Raw genomic sequence first — 21,006 nt, forward strand, 5'->3', positions numbered from 1 at the left:
ACAGTGTATATCTCAAAGAGACAGAGACTCTAGGAATAAATACAAATGTACATGGTAGCAAACACAAGCATGAATGAACCTAAATGTGGACCACAATAATTCCTAATATTAAATACTCAATTCACGTTCAAATATATCTAATTATTTTTTTTCTGTGTGTGCCAGTTCTCAGGGTCTGACCACTGACCCTGATTTTTGTTAAAGGCCAATGCTCTACCTCTTGACCCAGATTTCTATTTCTGATGATTTGGTTGTTACTTAAAGATAAGTGTCTCATGGACTTTTGTGTCTAGGCTGCCCTTGAACCATGATTTTCAAACTCCTGAGTAGCTAGGATTTTAATGCACACAAGCCACTGAGCTGGGGCTTGAACTCAAGACCTCATGCTCTTGGATATCTTTTTTTCCCTTAAGCCTGGTGTTCTACTACTTGAACCACAGCCACACTTCCCTCTTCCTCATTTTCTCCTTAAATCCTAAACAGCCCTTTCCTCCCCCAAAACTTCTTTTTCGTTAAAAATGACAGTTGGAGATCACATGCAATTATTAGCAATACTTATACTGGATTGCTTTTGTTTCAACTCCTTTTTATTGGGCAGAGATAGTAAAGAATTTAAAAAAATAAGTATTTCATGAGTTCATACTGACATATCCAATTCAAATTGGAACATCAGGGTCTTTACCTAATATCATTGTTTTCCTATTTGTTTCTCATTTCCCTCACAGAGATACTTCCCTTATTCAATGACATGGTTATAATTAGTCATTGTTTTATCTAAAATACATGCTTAAGCCTCAGAATAACAATATAGCATGGCTATTGCAATTATGTTGCAATTGAGGCCTTCAAAATAACTTAATATTAATTCTTAGTATTAATACTTAATAATAAGTAGGAATAAGAAGTTCAATTAGTAGGCATAAGAAGTAGGAAAAAGAAATTGTGTTAGTATACCTAAAATCACTTAGCATAATTCTCTGTGAAGACATAATACACATTTAAAATCATTTTCCTTTCATTTACTTCCACATTTCAGGCTTGGTTTTAGCATTTAATTTTTTCCATATATTTTTATTGTAATTAATATAAGGGTTACATTTTATTCACCAGATAGAAGTTGCATTACTTCACATACTTTGATACCCTTTCTCATGTCTTGGTCCCCATTTCCTTCCCCCCGCCCTCACCCCTCATCTTGTTTTCCTCCCTTCCCTATACTATTTCAAATAACCAAATACACACATATACAATATATCAGATAACAAGGTGAAATACTGTAACAATATGAGATAACCAAGGTACAGCAAAAGAGATGAGAGATAACATAGTATGTTAAGGACAACAATCACTCACTATATGGCTTTTGTTTCTATATCCTGGAGGTCCTTTCATTTAGCATCATCCTATATGGCCTTATGCATCTAGGTCTTGTTCTATTATAAATCTCTTCTAGGAGAGCCCAAGGTTTCTACTGATTATGACAAATGAGGAAAACCACTGAGCCTATGTTCCTTTGAGTCTGCCTTACTTCACTTAATATGATTTTTTCCTAAGTCTTTCCATTTCCTTATAAATGGAGCAATGTCTTTCTATCTGACAGCAGCATAGAATTCTGTTGTATATAAATACCACATCTTGTTGATCCAGTCATCAACTGAGGGACATCTGGGTTGGTTCCATATCTTTACTATGGTAAATAGTGCTGCAATGAACATCGTTGTGCTAGTGGATTCAGTATGTCCTTGTTTCTGGATGGTTGGGTAAATGCCAAGTAGCGGAATTGCTGGGTCATAGGGGAGTTCTATGTTTAGTCTTTTGGGGAGCTGCCATACTGCTTTCCATAGTGGTTGAATGAGTTTACACTCCCATCAACAGCGTAGTAGTGATCCCTCCTGGCCACATCCCCTCCAGCATCTGTTGTTATTAGATTTCTTGATCCTGGCCATTCTAACTGAAATGAGGTAAAACCTTAGAGTTGTTTTGATTTGCATTTCTTTCATGGCCAGAGATGTCAAGCATTTCTTCATGTATTTATAGGCCATTCTTATTTCTTCTGCAGAGAAATCTCTCTTTAAGTCTTTGGCCCATCTTTTAATAGGATGGTTGTTTCTTTGGAGATTAGTTTTGGAGTGAATCAATTTTTTGAGCTGTTGATATATTTTAGATATGAGGCCTTTGTCTGTTGTATGGTTAGAGAAGATCTTCTCCCACTCTGTAGGCTTTCTAGCTAATTTGCTAGCTATGTCCTTTGCTGTACAGAAGCTTTGTGGTTTAATGCAGTCCCACTTTTCCAGACTTTCTCTGATTTGTTGTGCTTCTTGGTCCTTATTAAGAAAGTTTCAACCTGTGCCAAGGAGACCTAGTGTATCTCCTATTCCTTCTTGTAAAGTTTTCAGTGTATCTGCTTTTACCTCGAGGTCTTTGATCTATTTGTAGTTAATCCTGGTGCATTGTAGCATTTAATTTTTAAATACATGTAAAGGTACTAAACTTAAGTTCACAAAAACATTCAAAGAAGTTTTGTTTCTTTGCCCTTTCCCCTTCATATTATTATTTCCTCTTTCTCCAGATTGGTTCTCAATTGGGGATAGGTTTCATCTTCCTGGTGACAATTGGAGAAGCTATCACTCTGAAAATGTCTAGAGACATTTTACAACTAGAAGAAGGAGATTTGCTGATATCTAGTGGGTATAAGCCAGGGGAGCTTCTAGACACACTATAAAGCAGAGGACAGATCCTCAACCAAAAATATATCTGACCCCTAACGCCATAGTGCTATTGAAGAAACTATAGTATATCTCACAGATAGCTCTACAGAGCATAGGATCTCTTCCAATAGGTAAATGCATCATTCTCAACCCAACTAGTTCACCACTTATGCTCATTTCAGATGTTTCCAAGTTTTGCTCATAGAAAGAGTATGCAAAGAAGAACCTGTACACTTTAATATTTCTGTTGACATAGATTTGGATCCTAGCATTGGGATTGATAAGTGCTTTTGTACTTTTGTGAGGTTTACCATATTTCCTTTCCCCTGAGGCTTTTTCCTTTTGCATTGTCATAATAATATGTAAGAGTAAATGCCTCTCACAGACTTGCCAAAGGACTATGTGATAAAAAGTGGTTGTTTTGTCAATCTGATAGAAGAGAAGTAATATCTTAGTGTAGTTTTATTTTTTATTTTTCTTATTATAGGTGAGGTTGAGCATCTTTGCATGTGTTTAAGAGACATTTGCATTTCTTTTTCTGTGAAACTATTTATACCAGTTCCTTCTTTAGTTTTGGAAATCTGGAGATACAAAATGCAAAGTTGTGTGTAATTTTGTTATGCATTTTATTTTGTTCACTGTGAGATTTTTTGCCATGCAAATGTGAATATATCAGTCTTTTTCCTTATGGATTTTGGATTTGAAATCATAGTTTAGGATATTTTCTGCACCTGCAGATTATAGATGAACATGCAGTTTTTCAAAATAGCATCTGATCGTTTCATTTTCTTTGTATATCTCTTATTCATTTGGAATTTTTCCTGGTGTAGTATATGAGAAATAGATCCAGTTTTATTTATTTATTTGACCCATGGTTCAGCATCCGTTTCAGAGCTCTTGTTTTAGAAAACTATCACTTTCCAATGATTGAAGAGGCCACTTTCATTCTGTACTAATGTGGCATATACAATTAGTATATTTCTGATTTTTTTCTCTTTATTTTTGTACTGGTATAGGGGCTTGAGCTCAGGGACTAGGTGCTGTCCTTTATCTATTTTGCTCATCATTCCTCTCTACCACTGAGCTGCAGGCCTTCCAGCCTCTTGCTGGTTAATTAGAGATAAGAGTCTCTTTGACTTTCCTGCCTGGGCTGGATTTGATCCTAATACTCAGTCTCTGCCTCCTCTGTAGCTAGGATTACAGGCATTAGTCACTTGGGGTGTCTAGCTAGACTTTTCTATTCTGTTCCAAAGCTTCATCTGTCTTTTCATTCAACAACATACAAAACATTTTTATTGTACACATGTTGATACTTACAAGAATGGACTCTTGTTTTGGCTTATTAAACTTCCTTTCAAACCTAATAGTCCATTTGTAACTTGGTAGTTTTTGATTAAAATTATGGAGAAACTTTGGATTAACTAAGGGAGCCTTCTCTCCAGAGCCATGCTTTATCATTTTTCATTTATTCAAATCACTGGTTTGTCTGAGGTACTTTAGTTTGCTTGAGGTACTTTAGTTTGCTTGAGGCAAGCTTTGAATTCTTTTTAGAATGCTTGTTATCATCAGTGCAATTTTCTTTTGCAAGAAATCTTTTCATTTTTCATAGTTTTGGTGACATCTCTAGGTTACTGATTTTTATATGTTAACTTTATAACCTACTATTTTACTATGTTTTCTTGTCACTTGCAGTACTTTTTTTTCTGTTCACTCTTTTGAGTGTTTCAGGCATATAATTATATCTCATGCCCTGAAGATAGTATTAATTCTTTCTTTATAATTCTTATGGTATACCTACTTTAATTTGTCTTATTGCATCGTGTAGTACTCATAATACAAGGTTACATGGTACAGATACAGTGACATTATCATCTTATTCCTGAATAATAGAAAAGTCTGTGATGCTCTTCCATTAAATTGTATGCTAGCTAACATTTGACTACATTGCAGAAAGTTATTCACTGTTAAAAATAATGACAGCTAGAGCATGGCTGTGCTTTCACTCTGGGGGCAGAATGCAGACCTGCTTTTCTGAATGAGAGAAAGGAAGCAATGCAAACTTTGTCCTGGAGTCAAGTCCTTAAACAAAGATTTAGATGTGTGCCAGTCATTTTGGGTATTGTTTGTAAGGTCAGTGTATTTGCAAAAACATGCTTGATTTTTTTTTAACACCAAATCTTTCCTTGGAAAAGTTCAAAGATAACTTAGTTAAGATGCTAAAATATGTAATTGTACAGAACTAGCTATATTAACAGGGCTAGCAAGCCTACTGTGCCTTCATGAAGTCTCAAAGTGGATGTGGTTTTGAAAAGCCTGCCTCTTTCTGCTTGCCTAATCTACAGTCAGAACAAGTGTTTCTCTGTCAGTGACTTCCTTCTCCCCACTTGCTTTTTATTTCCCACAGTTGGGGCTATTTGTGAGTTTCTGAACTAACAAACAAAGCAAAGTAACTCTCAGAGATGTTGTGTTCAAAATGGTAATTAAAAGCCTGAAGAAGTACAATAGAATCAAAGCAGGAGAAAACCCCTGTATAGGAGGCCTCTTCAGAGCTGGTTTCAGTACTACCCACCACAAACATTATGGGTTTTTCAGGCTTTTCTAGATCTGGGCAGATGCCAAATCCTGTTCTACAAAGACTTATGGCATGAAGTGCCCAAAGAGATGAATTTTAGAGCAAGAGCTCTGTCTTTTATTAGAATCAGTTATGCCCTAAATTATTCTAAGTCTTCTCTGCCTCTGCTTACATTTCACAACCATTTTTTAGACATCCAGTACTTTTGAGCTTTTAAAGGTGATGTGCCATATATTTTCCTCATGGATTTTACCTTTGAATGTATGAGTAGCCTGCACTTGTATTACAGTGGATAAATATGTGTCCAATTTATATTCCTAACTTTTCAGTAGGGGAAGCCATACATTGATGACTCACACCTGTGATCTTTGCTAATCAGAAAGCTGAGATTTGACAATTGAAGTTCAAAGCCCACTTGGGTAGAAAAGTCCCTTCAAGACTCTTATCTCCAATTAAATATTCAAGGATCACAAGGACAAAGTCATGCGAGTCATGCCAGACTCAAATCCAAATCTTTTGCAGCCAGTTCTGTATTGATTCCACTGCACCACTTCTTTGTACATTTATATCACAAGTATATTCGGAATAAATGTATGTAATATGTCAGCAAAGATTTCTACAAATGTCCTAGGTTTGTTTGCTGTGAGATTTTTGTTTTGTTCTTTTACAAATGAGATAACTGATGTGGCCATTCACATTTCAGGAACATTAATCATGAGATTATTTTAAATAGAAAAGCTCCCTGCTGTCTTTAAAATTGGAACTCATCTTCTAAAATTGATTTTCTCATACAATGTCAGGCATACATCTATTACATACAGTGAGATTCTATCATTACTTCTGAAAACAGAAGTCTCCAATGTAAGTGCTGGTCTGAAGACTTATTTATCTCCTTGCAGTGTTGTGCTGTCAGATTTCCTTCATCTCAATATACAAAAAAGGTTTAGGACTGCTGCCTTCTTTTTTTCTACCTGATAAGACTGTATGAAAGAAAACCCTTGAAGAGAGGACTGGGCCAAGGAAATCTCTTAATCTTGGTCTCATTGAATGGTGTCAACAAGCTTGATTTGGTTAACCCTTCCCCTTTTAAACAGGATGAGATTGATTGGAGCGGAAGGATAAAACAAAGTCCAATTCCTTAAGGTAAAATATCCTTTCTAAAGGAGTGGGCCAGTCAGGAAATCCAAGGACTAGCACTTAGAGATAGAGAGCAATGGAAACGCCCAAGGTGAAAGTCAAGTCTAACCTCAGGAACAGAGGTCACCACCCCTTCCTTTGTCAATGGGCATAGGCCTTGCAGCAGAAGGACGAGGCCAAGCTCAATAGACTATTTGTGAGATGTAAGAATCTAGGAGAATTTTGGAAAGGCATTCTTTTAGTGCCAGGTTTGATTGTGGAGCACACAAATCAAGGCTGTTTTTTTTTTTTCTCTTTATAAATCCACAGCATGAGTTGAATAAGGAAAACACACTAAGAGCACAAACTCACATATTCTGAGTCCCTGAATCAAATTAATATAACTTTTAGATGATCATTTTGGCCATCACTATATCTACTATCTTTCACAAATAACAATAAAAGTCACACACACACACACACACACAATTTATAGCTATTCAGTGTGTTATTTCAATTTTAAGCTGAGAACCACATTTCATTAATAAAGGTTATATGTGTCCAGTGCATCAGAGATTGCAAGAACATCTTTATAATCTTCCCCCCCCCTTACAACTCAAGAAACTCATGTAGTTTTTCCCCCTACTAGGAATAAAAACTGAATCTGAGAGAGTGAACGACTGACCAATGGCACAACTAGCACTGCTCAAGCACAGGTGTGAACTTAGGTCATGTCATTCCCAGTCAGTGATTCCAGATATCTTCCTAGATGCATCAGACTAAACCTTTTGTGTAGAGGAAAGTTCAGAGTTGGTATGATTTTGAGAAAGAAAATTTGGGCTCATCACTCTACAAGTCTACTTCTGAGTCTCACGCCCTACAGTTCCCAAAGCTATTGAAAAATGAATCTTTTTTTTTGCCAGATCCTGGGCTAGAACTCAGGGCCTGAGCACTGTCCTTGGGCTTTCTCAAGGCTAGAGCTCTACCACTTGAGCCATAGCACCACTTCTGGCTTTTTCTATGTATGTGGTACCGAGGAATTGAACCTGGGTCTTCGTGCATGCTAGGCAAGGACACTACCACTAGGTCAAACTCCCAGACCAAGAGAAATGAATCTTTAAAAGGCGTCTAAATAAATCTTATTATATAAATATTAGGTCTTATATACTACCTTGTATTTTTATCCACTGACCATTTACAAGAGTTATATTCTAGATTCATTTAGACTTGCTATGGAGACACAATAGCTTTGGCAAATGTGTAGGGAAAGATGTTCAATTTCTTCATATCTATCTCTTAGTCAGGAGTGTCGTAACTAAGGTGGAAGGAAAGGTTATGAGGAGGTTGTATTCCGGCTCTCCCCAAATATATGGCTAGCTATGAGAAATTGAAGTGATATCTAAAGATTAAAATTTGGATATCCAGGGCTCACAGTGATCCTAGCTACTCAGGAGGTTGATACCTGAGGATCACAGTTTGAAGCCAATATAATTAGGAAAATCCATGACACGCATCTCTAACCAATAGAAAGGGAGAAGTGCTGGCCTATCTCAAGTGGTGGAGTGCCAGCCTTGAGTGGAAAAAGCTCAGGTACAGCATCCAGGCCCTAAAACTCAAGCACTAGTACTGGTACCCAAAAATGTGGACATCTTGAGTGGTTTGTGGGGGAGGGTGTGGGGGGGGTAGGGTCCATCCTGATTATAACACATAGCACCTGTGTTAAGTGACTTCCCTATTTTAAATCAATTCAACTTGTCTCTTAAAATGAAGAAACAATCATGAGCCCACTAGTCTTTTACTGACAGGATGGTATACCCTAAGTTTCTGCTGTACATTTGAAATTTGATATTTCTACAAATAGTCCTGGTTCCATTGCATGCCACATGATATGTACAGAAACAGTTCAAGAGTTAGAAGTAGAAGGTCTCTTAAAGTCCTGTTGTTATGCTCCTGTATGTGTGTATGTGTGGTAACTCCGTCCTCTTTGACCATTCTCTGTTGCTGCTCTTTATGTGTTCCCTGGTTCTACCTTGCTTGTTTTACACAGGAGGGTTTTTTGTTTGTTTGTTTGTTTTTATAAACATTGAGATTTTTTTTCCTTGCATTTAATTCATGGTTATCTTTGAAAATTGAAACCTACAGTCTCTATTACATTCTGTACTTACATTAGTCAGTCTCAGTGAAGAAAAGAATGCCATGGGTCCTCAGCATTGTAATGATTCTGAGGCACAAGAATCTCATGAGAATTAGGAAAACAGGACAAAGTAAAGATGAAGGGAGGATTTTTCATGTCCACACAGAACCTCGAGGCTCTGAATTGTTTTCACTTGTGAAATAAAATTCAACATGTTGTTTAGACTGGATGTGATCCCGTGTCATGCATGCTGATCCCAAATGAACAAAAGAAAAAAACAGTCCCTGAGTACTGAAAAGTGTTTGGGGGCTCCAAAATACTTATAGGTATACAGAAGGGTATGTTTGATGGAATCATTGCCTAATAGAGATTGGAGCTTGCATTCGTAGTTTCTAAAAGAAATCTAGAATATCTTTTATTTCCCAGTCATCTTTTTGTAAATAGTGATGGCATGGAAGATATTGACTGATTCAGAGAGCCAGTCTTGTCACTCTTGCCAGGGTAACCTTAGTGAATGGATTCCTGGATGGCGGTCAGGTCTAACAGAGCTCCACAGAGGAATGACTTTCTGATCGTGAGGGTGATCCACAAGCTAATGCTTTGGGAGTCTTTAGTTTTCACTTCTTAAGAAGGCATGGCTCTAGAAACACAGTGTGAATGGGATGTTTCTGATAAGAAAGCCTCTTGACATGCTTTACTAGCCCCTTTCACTTGGCCCTACCAAGCAGGTCCTTTAAGTTCACCTCAATTTTCTAACTCTGTCTGAAATGCTCTGGAAATAAGTCTGATTTTTAGCCTGAAATAAAACCAAAAAGAAGTCAGTTGTGACAATATATGCCCCCAGGCTTACAATATATGTTGCTATGTTAACATTTTATTGTTTTTTTTCTTTTTTTTAGAAGTGAGGCCATTTAAGTTATATGTGTCTAAAACTTTGTATAATTGGTTGCATGATGGTGCATAGTTTCTGTACAGCCCCTTATAGGTGAAGCAGAGGGAAGCATATGTCCAGATCAGCCTGGACAGTCATAGATGAGAGATCTCATTTCAAAAACAAACGTGCAGGGGCCAGGAGTTTAGCCTAGTGGTAGAATGCTTTCCTAGCATGCACAAAGATCCGGGTTTGATCCTTCGGTACCACATACATAGAAAAAGCCAGAAGTGATGCTGTGGCTCAAGTGGTAGAGTTCTAGCCTTGAGAAAGCCCAAGGACAGTACTGAAGCCTTGAGTTCAAGCCCCAGGACTGGCAAAAACTACCCCCAAACAAACAAACAAACAAACAAACTAGCAAGCAAGTGTACTCAATCACTATTACTACAGGAATTTATACAGCACATGGTTTGAACTGCAGAAGGAATTTCATTAAATTATTTCTTTCTTTTCAAATGTTGTTATTAGCATACAAGTTGTACAGGTAAATTTCATTTTGGCATTTCCATATATGCATACAACGTGCCAAGATCAAACTTACCCCATCCATCTACCTCTCTGTCATCCTTCTACCCCCCCCCATATAACACAAGTTCAATAGATTCCATTGTTCTATTTTAATAAATGCAGATAGATAAAGTACTTCAACGTGAGTCACCTACATTCACCTTCACCCCTGGCCCAATTCCCCCTTGCTAGACTAATTGTTAACATATCTTGATTTACTTTATTTCTTATCTAGCATAATGAAAATAGAAAAAAAAATTCATTGATATATGTCTTTTTAGATATAGATAAATAAAGATACCAATTTGATTGACAGGAATTAGTTGAGTGTTTTACGGATTCCACATACCTTCCACAAAACTCTTGAATAAATATTTGGTATCTATTTTTCACTCACTTATCCTAAAAATATTTAATGGGTACCCATAACATTTGGGGAATACCAAGTGACACTTAGTTCAACTAGTACAAAACCCTAAAGAAAAGTCTGGAAATGAATATGATTCTGTGCTTCATTTGTATTTCATCAACTACATCTTCCCTTTCTCAAGTAGCATTCAAAAGTTGATGTTGGATATGCTAAGAAATGGCTACTTTGAAAATCAAATGCATTGACAGTGAATTAGCAGCATGACCTTGCAATACTGGGAGCCAGTTGTTCTGTATTCATGTCTAGTGTCTGGGGCATGCTTATATAGACGTCAGACAGTAGAGCTTTTCCATGGGCCTTGGTGTTAGGTTTGAAAACACCCTGAAGCAGTCAAGTTTGCAGTAGGAAGATCATAGAATTCATTGTCCCAATTGGAACTATTTTGAGAGTGAATGGGGGTAATATTAATAATGGTGCTATACAGCAAGTATAAGCAGGAGTCTTTAAGGCAGACAGTCTCAGAATCATCCTAGTTCCAGTTCTCAGAATCATCCTAGTTCTACAACATGGGTTGGAGACATATAAACTGTCATGCACTAGCAGCTTGTGTGACTATTGCTTGATGTTTCTCTGTACATGCAAATAGAAACTAAGGAAGTTGTACTAAAACAAACCTTACCTTATTACCGTCTTCAACGACTTGTTATCAACCAACCCCTCAAAAAAGAAACTTATCATATTTTTTGGCACTAAAAGGAAGGTGGTTCAAAACACATATAAAATGTGCTTTTCAAACTGCACAATTAGAAAAGCTAACATCCTAACTGGAATGAATTAATACTTGTTTGCTTTAGGGTAGACAAAAATCTTCACCCTTCCTACTGGAAGCATTGTATTTAGAATGATTTTGAGGCTCACTGAGGCACAACAGGGAACATTTTTGGTGCCTTCTGAGTCATGGGAATAGCAGAGAGAAGCAGGAGTTATAGATATGTGTACCCATCTATCTGTGTGCCAGATTGCTGCTGTAACAAGCCTAGGTCTGTTGCTGAAAATAAGACATAAATCTTATATGTAAGACAAGTCGGCTTTACTCTTATCTAGTGTTGTATGTATCACTTTGGAAAATGTTTTGTGGTACGTGAGAAGGCCAAAGATTTTTCCCCACATGGTTCTTCATACCCTTTTGTATATAAAACAGGGCAATGTGCTGATGTCAGTACTTAGGGAGTAGGGCCAGACATCATTGTTTTGAACCTCCCTCTAAATCCAGAGGATCAGCATTACAAACCCTTGAGAGCCAGGAAAGGGAGCTCACACCTGCACAACTAGTTAATTGGAAGGTAGAGATTGGAGGATTTCAATTCAAGTGCAGTTTGGGCAAAGAGTTTCCCTGGGCTGGAAGCAACAGTGAGCCACTGGGCTGCATTCCAAGCTGGCCTGAACATAAAGCGAGGTGCTACCTTGATAACAACCAAGACAACAATGAGCTGGAGATACATCTGCCTACCAAGTCTGCGGTTGCCGAGACCATGGGGACAGTTTGTTCTTCATTAAGACTGTATGAACTGGAATATGATGATATGGCCTTTGAAGTATTCTCTATCTTTAATTTTTGGTGTCTAAAAAGTCAGAATAATGGAAGGAGGCATGTCATGGATCAAGATGTATTGAAACTGACAAATTGACATGCTGAATATAAACCCTTTTGTACAACTACTTAAAGATTATTTAAGAAGTCAGATGACAACTTTCAGGTGAGTTAATGAAAACAAGTTAAGTACCTACCTCTGTCAGTTCAAGGAATGTAGAATTTACAAATAAAGAGATAATACAATAATGAAGACATGTGTCACTCTTCCACACATAAACACTGGGAGTTTCTTGACTTGTGAATTTGTACAATACAACAGATCAATTCCTTTGTCTAAAAGAATTTCTTGGAACACTGGAATCCATGAACATATCGTATTCTTCCCTAGGTATCTGTGTTTTCCTTTCTTGTGCTTCTGACTTTAGCACACCCTTCCTCTCTCCTTGTGCTCAGTCACAGCAGCTCACCTGAGTGACAGCAACATTGGTTCCGTCTGTAACTTCCACAGTCATGTTGTAGATTGACCTTTGTTCTGCATCCAAAGGTTTTGCGATGACAATTGTCCCAACACCCTTCTCTGCATCAAAAGAGCTGTCAAAGTTCCCTCCTGGGGATTCACAGAAACAACACAGAGTCAGCACATCCCAGAAATCTTGCCATGTCTTGATGCATATAACCTTATTGGGTCTTACAATGAAATATTTTTGAACAGGCATCCCTAGAGCTCAAATTTGTACATCTTAGTGGGACCTCTTTATTTCTAACTTAATTTGTATTTCAACTTATAGCCTCTATAATGTGTTAAAAAAACAAAAATGTATCTCAACAAAATCCCTCAGCAGTAATGACAAGAATAGTGAAGCATAAGTCGACTCCATAAAATATTCAGAAAGCTAATGGCTCTTCAAGCCTTTGTGATTTCTGTGCTAAGACACTGAAAATCACTTTGTTTTTCCAACTAGGCAAAGTTCTAAGTAAACAAATAGTTGACTTACGATTAATAGAATCAGTAGACATGTCTAAGCCTACTGTAGGATTGATGGTAAACGTTTTGCTGGTAGAGTCCTGATTCAATTCAATGTCAGAAATAAAGTGATAAAATAAGAAAACAGCGAAGAGTAGACTTCTACAAGTTGGGTTATTTATAGGAACTTTTGGCCATATTGATGGTGTAAATTAAATTTCTTCTGAGAGAGTATGCTATCAGCATAGAAGCTTACAGCACAACGACTTGCAAATCAGTTTATATAAAAAGTTATTCTTCCCTTCTGTGTCAGACATAAATTACTGTTTGGGAAGGATGTGCCTGAAACAGTATTAGAATTGTTGAGTAGTTTTTCATCTCTGTGACCCAAAGTGTGCTTTCCAATTTTTTTTCCTGATGCTAGGTTTTGAGTAGGTGCCTGGCACTTGCTCAGCTAGTGCTCTACCATTTGAACCAGACTTCTAGCCTGGATTTTCCTGGAGATAGAGTTTTGTGGAAATTCTTTCCAGGATGACTTTAAACCATGATCCTCCTGATCTCAGCCTTCAGAGTAGCTCAAATTATACTCATGAACCCCTGGCAAATGGCTCTGAAGCATTTTTTTTTAATGCAGTAAGAAGAGGGTGTCCTGAATGCTGGAGCAATTTTAATGAAACATCACAAGGTTTACTTTAATTTAAAATTTCATGGTGTCAATAAAATTCGTCCTAGATAGCAATCTTATTTCCCAATAGTATTCCTTATTATGCATTTACAAATTTCATATTTTAGAAAATACACATTGGCTTTAAAAATTCTGCACTGTTTACATTGCATTTGTTCATCAATGAATAGTATATTTCTGTTTCACAAATGCAAATGCGCAAAGGAGTTTAGGGAAAGGGAAATTTTACCTGCATCACTAGAATTTGAAATATGACAACATTCTAACTAATATACTTCCTTGTTATTGTTGTTAAGCTGGGGGTATGGCTCAAATAATACAGCGCATGCCTAGCAAGCTTGTTTGAGTACTGGTACCCAAGCTCAGTACTTTCCTCTTCTAAATAAGTGATATATATTTTCAATATCTATCACTCACAGCTATCATGTGTACTTATTAGCAATTAATTTGTAGAGAGAACATAATTGTCCTTGACATTTAATTAAAGCTATAGAGAATTGCTTAGAGGTGATACATTTTTTCCAAACATTTCCTTAAAAGAGACTCATCTTCCAACTAAAATCTTTACTTGGCTTATGAAAAACAGTCAATGTTTATTCCCCAAAAAAGACTTTTGAAGAATAAACTAAGGAGAAGGATAGGGAGTCTAATCTAAAATAGAAGTGAGCCTTAGGAAACTGCTTCTTAAAAAGAATATTTCATTTAATAACTTCAAAAAAAAAAGAAAGTGAATTTCCAGTTCCTGACATAGCCATATTCATGAGAAATCAAGAAAAATTTCTTGTTATCAAGATGTAGATTCTGGAACAACATCTTTTTTTGGTAACTTACAAAGAAAGAACATAACGTCATTAGACTTGTGCAAAAGACACAAATAACTTCTTGAGTTGATTTTGAGGCCATTAAGTCACATTTACAATCATATTTAATTTAAATTGGATTTTTTATCCTCTAGTGTTTACTTTCTTAAGTCTGAAGGCTAAGATATAGGGGAAGGTGGGGAAAATACGTCATCCTCCAATTGTAAATATTTTAGAAGATTATAACGTGTAGATCAGGATAAAATAGCCAAGTTTGTAATTAAGAGGCCAGATTGGGCCAAGAGTTAATGAGACTTCATCTCAACCAATAGCTGGATATTCCTTTATAGCAGGAAATGTAACTAGGTGGATCATGGTTTGGACTCACTAGGAAGAAATTAAGGCAATGTCAAAAAAAATTAGCAGAGGTAAAAGGGCTTGAGTCTTCACTCAAGTGGTAGAGCTATACTTAGAAGTAAGGCCCTGAGTTCAAACACTAGTATAACACTGAGATTACACAAATTACTAAACTTCAGTTTGCTCTTCTTTCAAGATTCATGAGAACAAAATTTGTGAAATACACACAAAGGTTTCCAATTTCAGTCATTGGCTAAATGAGGCAAACTTACATGCTTACATGAACATCTGTATTTTCCCTGGGCCTTATACAAAATAAAAATTCATCCTATGTGCTTAGTTCTGTGAAATGTACCTATTTTCCATTGTGTATGGAAATTGTATGAGTTTTAAAAATTATTTTTGTACCTAATTGTATTTTGGGCAACTTTTCTGGTTGTCAAGTTTTATAGTTCTATTTTTGTGTGTGCATGCTTGCATGCATCTATGTGTTTCGCTCATCAGTCTTTACTATATTAAATATTACATATCAGAAACACCTGCAGGTGTGTCATCATAAAGGGGATAGGAGACACAGATCATTAAAAAGGAGTAGGACAGTTGAAAAGCTAGAAAAGAGGGATAGAGCAATCAGAGGGCCTATTCTCAGTTCCACCAATATGGCCTAAAGTCTCTATACACATTACCAAGACATTGGCTCCCAGTTAAGTCAAGATTTCACATTAAACAACTATCTTTATTGAGTTCTCAAATGAATTTCTGACAAAGGTACAGAATCCAGGCCAGCAGTTCACCAGCAATCTTGATAATCTATACTAAACATCCTATATTATAAATGACTCCGTAGCTCTCCCCTGGGCCTCATTTTTTCTGGCTCCTTTTCAGTGCCAAAGGTGATTTGCATTTTTGTAGGAAACCATGTCCAAATCATTCAAAAGGTGATAATATCAAATGCAAGGAGTCCATTTTCACTAGCAACATTCCCTTTAAACAAGGTGTGCTTCCTCAGAGCCAGTAACAGAACATGCAAAGCCAGACGGTGTCCAGTGCAACAGCGTGAGGCTAAAGAAAAGGTGGGCAGGCAGGACAGTGCCAATTGCTCTGAGTTTCAACAGTGTGGGAAATTAGAAAAGTCATGGCCTGAGCATCCTGCGGGGGTGTGCGGCAGAGATGGTTAAAGCAAGGTTGTGAACAGCCCACAAAACAGAGAACTCACATTCGGGACATTCTTTTCTGACCATTTTTGGTAAAGACAGGAGTAATACAGTAAGCAAAGAGCAGAAGAGGCACATGGGGTTTCTACTGGATTCTATGGTTAAACATAGCAAGTAAGGATGTCCTTTTAAAGGCTTTCAAATTGGTCCTGCATAAAAGTACTCTGAATTGGCAGTTGCTGTGAGAATGTGTTGGGTAGTAAGGCAGTAGGCCATGGTAGAGTCAAGTTTTTCTCTAAAGATAGGTAGGAAACATCTTCTATCTCTTTGTAAAGCCATTCAGTGGTGAAAAAAGTCTCTTTTAGAGAAGCATATGGTTCTCTGCCTAATATATGACTCCCTCCCACCACAGTGTTATTACAAAAACACTAACACATATCTACTAATCAATCACTAGGGACAAGTGATATGTGAGAAGCTTTGGCAACACTGAGTGGCTGAATCCCAGAATGCAAGCATTCACATTCAGCATATACACTGAGCTTTAGGGAAAGGCCAAACACCAGCTATGCTGTGATCATGAAGAACTAACTACCTGCTTTGAAAGGAAGCAAGCATAGTACTAGGCTGAAAATTAATTATATGGAAGGCCAGCAACACCAGAGAGAAGCCAAGGAACTATAGTAGGAAGAAAAATTCCTTCTAGAATCTAGTTCTAAGTTTCTCTTTTAAAACATGTTTGTATGTGAAGTATTTTTACTCCTTTTGCTGTTTTCCCAAAGTTTTTTCAGCTGAGCATCAATATATGAGAGAAGAGGTATCGAGAAAGAGCCCTATTTGGGGATCACGATAGGGGAAGGAGACTCAATAAGATAAATGAAATATTTGACATCAATGAATGACTGAGAAAAAAGCCATTCTGATGGAGGGATGTCTCTGTTGGAAAGGACATAGCTCCTCTAAGGAGATGTGAGTGACAGTTTTCAGGAAGATACAGAGATACTTATAGTCTAAGCAGAAAACATAGTTATAGCAACACTATCAGAAAAGTTTTATGCGTCTGTTTGATCAATTCTAATTAAGCCAGGTCTCCATAGTGGACACAATTAAGAGAGGACAAGCCTAAGCTCATGAGACAGCAGCAGTCAGGAGCCCAATGCCTTCCTGCATTGTTAATAAAATAATGTCAACATCATCTTTCCATAGCTCTAGTACAGGAAGATACAGACAAGTGGGCCTGTATGCTGGATATCAACATCAGAGAAATACTTCCTAACAACAGATTTTTTTTCCCTCTCTATAAATTGGGTGAAGCAAATACTTTAAGAGTTTACTGTGTACAATGGAAGTATTTTTGGATTCGGGTGAAAAACTGAAAAATGGGTGGCAGTATCCCCTATGAAACTGTAAGTAAATTAGAATCATGTGAAGTGTATAATAATGGTAGCCTTTACAATTCAAATGTTTGCCACCAGCATAAAGATTCAGAGGCTGAGCTGTGAGCCAGATTGCATGCATGTTGGAAGGTATGCAAAACAGGCACTGCTGAGTTGAAATCATAGTCTCCTGAGAAGTGTGAAGCTATGTGATAAAGCCACAAAGGATTATGGGTTATTTTTGTTCCCTTCATTTTTTTCCCCCATTTTACCACAGAGCGGGAACATGCTGTGAGTTGAGCTGTTTAAACACACAACAGCTGAACTTTATTATGTTTCCTTTTAATTACAGCGTTCTTAACTTTGTTATAAGCAGAGCTTCTGTTTCTGGGAGCTGAAGAGTGTCTGGTGTCACTGGAGGCAAAAGGAAGTGACTGGCAGATCTTTAGTGTAAGGATCCCGTCTGAGGGCAAAATCTTGCTTTACCATTGAGTTGTTTTGCGAATTCATGCTTTGGTAGAAGAAAAAGAAATGCAGTTGTTAGGATCTGGTTAATTTGGGAATGAGATTTTATTCCCAGAAAGAAAAATGTTGAAGCATTCATTATTATTGGGAAGCTAATGAGGGTTCATCAGTTGGAGCACTTGTGAGCTCTAAGAGCTGTGAGGTGTGCTGTGTACTTGTGTCAGTGCCTGCCCAATTGTGTAGATGCACTAATGTGCTTGGATAGAATCTTATCTTGTCTTGGATGAATCCTGAGAGTTTGGGGCTGGACTTGAATTTTAACCTGAGACCTTATCATGTTGATTGTGCTTCTATATGTTTATTCATAGTTCTCACTTCATCTACTGAGCCTGAAGCACTAGGCATAGTGATCTTTCTCTTTCTCTCTCTCCCCCTCTCTCTCTCCTTCCCCCACCCTGTCACTGAGAGAAGGTGTTTCACAAAGGAGAGAGGGAAGTAAAAGAAGAAAGAACAAAACATCTAAAACATCTGTATGTGATAAAGAAAATAATAGGTGTTTAGAGAAGTGAAAAGATGCTGTCAGCAGATATAGGAGAAAAAATGACTCTGACAGATGAGGAAGATTTGCAAAAGGGAGATTTAGTGAAGGGGAAACCATTTCTGGTCAGAAAGCAACCATCACCTAGAGAAAGGATTTCACTTCTACAAGTGAAAACAGGAGTTGGAGTTTCAAGACATTGGCTGGATGTAAGAAAAGAAATAAAATTCCCCTCTGTTTGGGCATCTGGCCTAGTAAATTCAATTTGTAGAAGAAGGTTGGCTCGATGTTGCTATATTTACTGAGTGCAATCTATGCAATGAGTGCATGTATACTAGAAGGACAGCCCTGTAAAACTCCATTCAAAGAGCTACTCAGTGCCCAGAAATTGAGTGGTCTCTATAGGAAAAGAGCAGCATTTAGAAATGCAGAGACAAAAGAAATATGAAACCTAGAGCCATATTATAGAAACTGGACAGCCATGAGGAATTCTATGCAGGAAGGTTGTCATTAATACAGTAATTTTCTCTCTCTTGATCAATGGCTTTTCTAGAGATGCTGAGGTTCCATGACTGCGGAGTTATTCTAACTCTAGAAAGTCTCAGGATTACCAAAATGGCTGCTTAAAGCATCACCATCAATCGGCAATTGTTTAGTAGAAGCATTGCAAGGAAAAGAAAAGAAGAGAATGAAGGTTATGCATGGAGAGGAGATAAACACAAATAAAAACTTGCCCAGTGTTGATGGCTCATGCCTGTCACCCTGGCTACTCAAAAGGCTGAGATCTGTAGATAACGGTTTGAAGCCAGCCTGGGTGAGACAGTCCATGAGATTCTTATCTCCAATTAACCACTAAAATGCTAGAAGTGAAGCTGTGACTTAAGTGGGAAAGCCACTAACTTTAAGCCAAAAAACTCAAGGATAGCCCAGTCCTAGTTCAAGCTCCAAGACCAGCACAAAAACAAAACAAAACAAACAAACAACAACAAAGAAAACTTGCAGCACAACTACGTATGCTAGCATGAGAAATTTGCATATAGCCAGTAAGTGCAGACATGCTTGTCTACACACAAGTATGCATGTTGGAATGTGAAGAATTACAGACCTGGGCTGGATAATGGGTCACATGGTTGGTCATAGTAAACTTTGCAGAGCTGTGATTGTAAGAGTTCTACAAGTATAGGACAAGCAAGAATGTCCTGGAGTCTGGGGGTAGTGGATGTGATGTGTCCTGAGTCAGATAGCTACATGCATGGACCATAGCAGAGAGAGACAGGTTCATATCAGGTGGCAGAGATGCCTGCAAACTGGCATGCAAAGAAGCGAGACAGTTGGTGGCTGAGGACTCAGGAGAGCATATTAGAGGTGCTATGTCCTGTTTGGTCTTGACATTACTCTCCCTTGGGCTGCTTTTAAGAAATTGCCATTGCACATGCTATTGGAGGTCTGACACCAGGGATATGTGCTGAAATGGAAATATACATTCTGGGTCTCACCGAAGGCTGAAGTGAAAGAACCACCAGAGCTATCTACAAAGACAACACAAAACTAGGCAATGGCGTGTGCAGCAGGAACAAAGAAACTGCCTAAGATTCATATCTTAATGAGCTGAAAACTGCAGAAGATAAACTGGAGACATGCCTCATGTCCTACTTTAAAAATGGTGATGCATAAGGAATTGAAAGCTTATTAGAATAGTCACCTGTAAGGAGGATAGACTATTAAGTAAAACAAAGGTATTATATGATCATTCTATAAGATGAACTGTATAAGAAAGAAATGCTTTGCAGATACAGACTACCCTAAATATTTTCCCAGACGCAGCCATTCTGTAGAAAAGGCAGACCCTAGCTCACCCTGTTGGGCTGTGACACATGGAAGAAATGGTTTGCTCTTACTCTTTCCGGGATTCTTCCCTTTCCACTGAGAAGCAAGGGAAGACAGCATCAGCTCAACTTTGCTCAGCCCAAGCTCACACAGGGTGCCAGCTTCCCTTCCCTTCCCTCCTCTAAGCCACAACCTTTCGTTCCCAGTGCTAGGCCTTGTTTCCTCCTGACTGCCTCTCCCTGCTGGCTCTTCCCTTTCCTTTTTCAGCCTGGAATACTTGCTTGCTTTCAGAGAATGTAAAGGTCTTTCCTGCTCATTTCCATCTGCTTTCCTTTATCCACCCTGAGCAGGGGTTTTACTACTAGTGATGTATCTAGGTTCTGTTCCCTGCTCTTCTTTTTGTGGAAGGCTGCCAAGGGATTTTTCTTTTTCTTTTTTGGTATATGAATGGCATTCTTGGTGTAGGACAGAAGGGAAGGGAATACACTTTTTTTTTCAATAGGAAAATCCCTGTTAAATGAATTAACCTCCCAACAAGAAAAAGAATAAACAAATAATAAAATGTCCATATACCTCAAAGCAAACAAAAACAACAACAAAAAAAACAAACTCAAGATAATGCCCTCCCCAATCCCAAACCTATAAAAACCTGAAACAAAGGAATTATTAGATACAAGAGCAATGGCTGGGAGACGTGGGGGACGTGGATGAAATCTGTGGGCTGGACTTCAGCCTGTCACAGATAGCTATGGAAGATGCAATTCAATTTGCTCTTAAAAACAAACAAATAAACAAAAACCAAAAAAACAAAAAAAACCCCACAAAAAATCCCATCTAAGGCAGATTGGATAGCCGTATTTTAGCAAATGTGTTTACACTAAGGGTACCTTCTGTTGAACAGTTCTGCC

The 21,006-nt window shown here is 37.8% G+C and overlaps 1 protein-coding gene across 2 annotated transcripts in view; it reads right to left on the reverse strand.

Annotated features, from left to right (window-relative positions):
• The window catches only part of Fat3 (FAT atypical cadherin 3), a 513,350-nt gene that overhangs the window by 107,462 nt on the left and 384,882 nt on the right, over window positions 1-21,006 (reverse strand). For both annotated transcript variants that reach the window (XM_090343055.1, XM_090343054.1), the window contains exon 6: window positions 12,400-12,539. In XM_090343055.1, coding sequence (XP_090199181.1) covers window positions 12,400-12,539 — 140 coding nt within the window. The remainder of the gene's footprint in view (window positions 1-12,399; window positions 12,540-21,006) is intronic.

The sequence above is a fragment of the Megascapheus bottae genome, chromosome 12, assembly GCF_031878675.1.
Source record: "Megascapheus bottae isolate mThoBot1 chromosome 12, mThoBot2.hap1, whole genome shotgun sequence".
Lineage (NCBI taxonomy): Eukaryota > Metazoa > Chordata > Mammalia > Rodentia > Geomyidae > Megascapheus > Megascapheus bottae.